General features: G+C 35.1%; 1 protein-coding gene across 1 annotated transcript; it reads right to left on the reverse strand.

Annotated features, from left to right (window-relative positions):
- Nucleotides 1–760: 760 nt before the first annotated feature.
- Tsp_13237 (conserved hypothetical protein) lies at nucleotides 761–1,477 on the reverse strand. Its single transcript, XM_003367552.1, has 3 exons — nucleotides 1,433–1,477; nucleotides 1,175–1,259; nucleotides 761–966 (listed from the first exon to the last, which is right to left on the reverse strand). The coding sequence occupies exons 1-3, from the start codon at nucleotides 1,475–1,477 to the stop codon at nucleotides 761–763; spliced, it is 336 nt and encodes a 111-aa protein (XP_003367600.1).
- Between the last annotated feature and the right edge of the window lie 589 nt (nucleotides 1,478–2,066).

Raw genomic sequence — 2,066 nt, forward strand, 5'->3', positions numbered from 1 at the left:
GAAAGCTGACAGATGGCCAGTATATGTATCATATATACATGTATATATAGAAGGTCAGGTTCAAAATGAGGTAGTACGTGGTTGATGTGCTTTCTTCTCTCATTAAATGTTGGTCAATTTGTGCTGCTTGTTTTCGTCGCCTACAATTACACTAATTTATTGAGCACAAAGTACAGAGACAACAAAAGTGCAATGTTGTTTGCAATTCATGCCATCGGTTAGATAATGCAAATCGTTCCAAACAGGTCACAGCAATACAATATATGTATATATGTATAATAATAACAGTGCAAAATGCTAATTATCGTGATGACTTGTGTTATTGTAAGAAAATTGCAGCATGTCACCAATATGACCCACCTAGATCAACTTAGTATGTAGTGATTGTTCTGACACAATACTGACCAAGAAACGGTTCATGTACTTGAACAGATTATCAGTTTAGATAAATAAATATTACAAAATGAAAAAGAAAAAAAAGAAAAGTAATAAAATTAATCACGCGTCGAAATTTATTTTCATTATTATTAATATTAAAAGGAAAAAAAAGTGTACTGAGCAATGACAGACATCAGATAATAAAAAATAATAAAACTTGTACGAAAAGAGTACAAACAAGGGGAAAGAGAGAGAGAGAGAGAGAGAGAGAGAGAGAGAGAGGAAAGAGAGAAGGCAACCAAAATCTGTCAGCTAACTAGCTAATGAGTTGTTTGTTGTTGGTAGAGAAAAAAAACACAATGGCTGCTATATTTTTGTTTTTTCAAAGGGCAGTGCTTTCTATGGCACGCAGAGGCTTGCTGGGAACGACGACGGCATCTGGCCTGTCGTCTTCGTCAATATATCCGGACTCGTCGCTGATTGTATCAGCTTCACTGCCGCTTGAGTCGGGTCTGAGACGGAGTCGTTTGCGGAGCTCTTCGTCCAGACCGCAGTCCGACTCGTCGGTCAGACTGCTCGAAGATGGCTCTTCCAACAAAGAATCCGTAGTGGATTCTTCTTCCTCTTCCTCTAGATCTTCTTCTCTTCTTCTTCTTCCACCTCCTCCTCTTCGTCATCTGACTGCTGCTTCTCAGCTATACTGTCCAAAAAAGCGCTGGTAAGCTGCCTCGACGGGTCATCTGGTGCTCCTCTTCTTAGCACTCTTCAATACTGAAGTTTTACTCCGCCCACTTACTACTATGCTGAGGGGTGCTGATACTCAGCCCGGCACAGTCGAACAACTGACACCGAACTGATGTGTGGACATGGAGCACGCCACCCTGATAGATTTTTTTACTTCTGTCTGATCTATCGCAAAAGCTGGTCACGACAAATTATTAGCAAGCATTTCTTTTTCACAATTACTCATTTTATGACATGCATTTATCTTTACGACAATCCATTTGAAAGTAATTTCCGTCTTTCTTTCCTTCATTCATTTAGCATTAAATACACTATACTGTTGTAAATCCATAATATAGTTGAACTGAGTTGTCATTAACCATCTTTGTATTTTTTACTGTGTACTAACTGACTCAGTTTCTGATTAATTTGATGAAATATTTATCAAATTTTGCTTTTTGTTTTTGAAGTAAGGAACCATTCTTCTCTACAAATTGATGCTTGTAAGTTAAAAAAAAAACAGTTATTGACCAGACATACAAATTATAATTATTTTAATTCTGAAGTTTTATAATGGTGAAAATAAATTGAAAATTATTTCCAAAATCTGCACTAATAACTAGACTTAAGATTTGATTGATTTTATTTCACAAAATTGGCTGTTTCAATAAATGCTCGCGACAAAAAGCATCCTCAGTAATTAAAAAATCAAAAAGAAATTAAAAAGGAAAAAAATAAAATCGATTTTGTTACACAATGACAACAAGTAAAAATTCTGCAAACAGAAAGCTGACTGTTCATATCACGAAAGCATATTTCAGTTCGTAGTTTGAAAATGACTTGTATCTAATTGTTTCTTATATTTAATATAAATATTTACACTTTATCATAAAAAGAACCATAAATTTGTGAAACTGCATAACAATAGAAAAGGTTAAAAGTGCAAAGAAATGCAACTTTTGACC

Source organism: Trichinella spiralis (genome assembly GCF_000181795.1).
Source record: "Trichinella spiralis strain ISS 195 chromosome Unknown Scfld4068, whole genome shotgun sequence".
In the NCBI taxonomy this organism is placed as follows: Eukaryota; Metazoa; Nematoda; class Enoplea; order Trichinellida; family Trichinellidae; genus Trichinella; species Trichinella spiralis.

Coding starts and splice junctions, on each gene's coding strand:
- Tsp_13237 (XM_003367552.1), bottom strand. CDS start 1,477: ATGACAACTCAGTTCAACTATATTATGGATTTACAACAGTATAGT. Junction 1,260..1,432: donor TGGATTTACAACAGTATAGT/GTATTTAATGCT, acceptor AAAATCTATCAG/GGTGGCGTGCTCCATGTCCA. Junction 967..1,174: donor CAGCACCCCTCAGCATAGTA/GTAAGTGGGCGG, acceptor CTTTGTTGGAAG/AGCCATCTTCGAGCAGTCTG.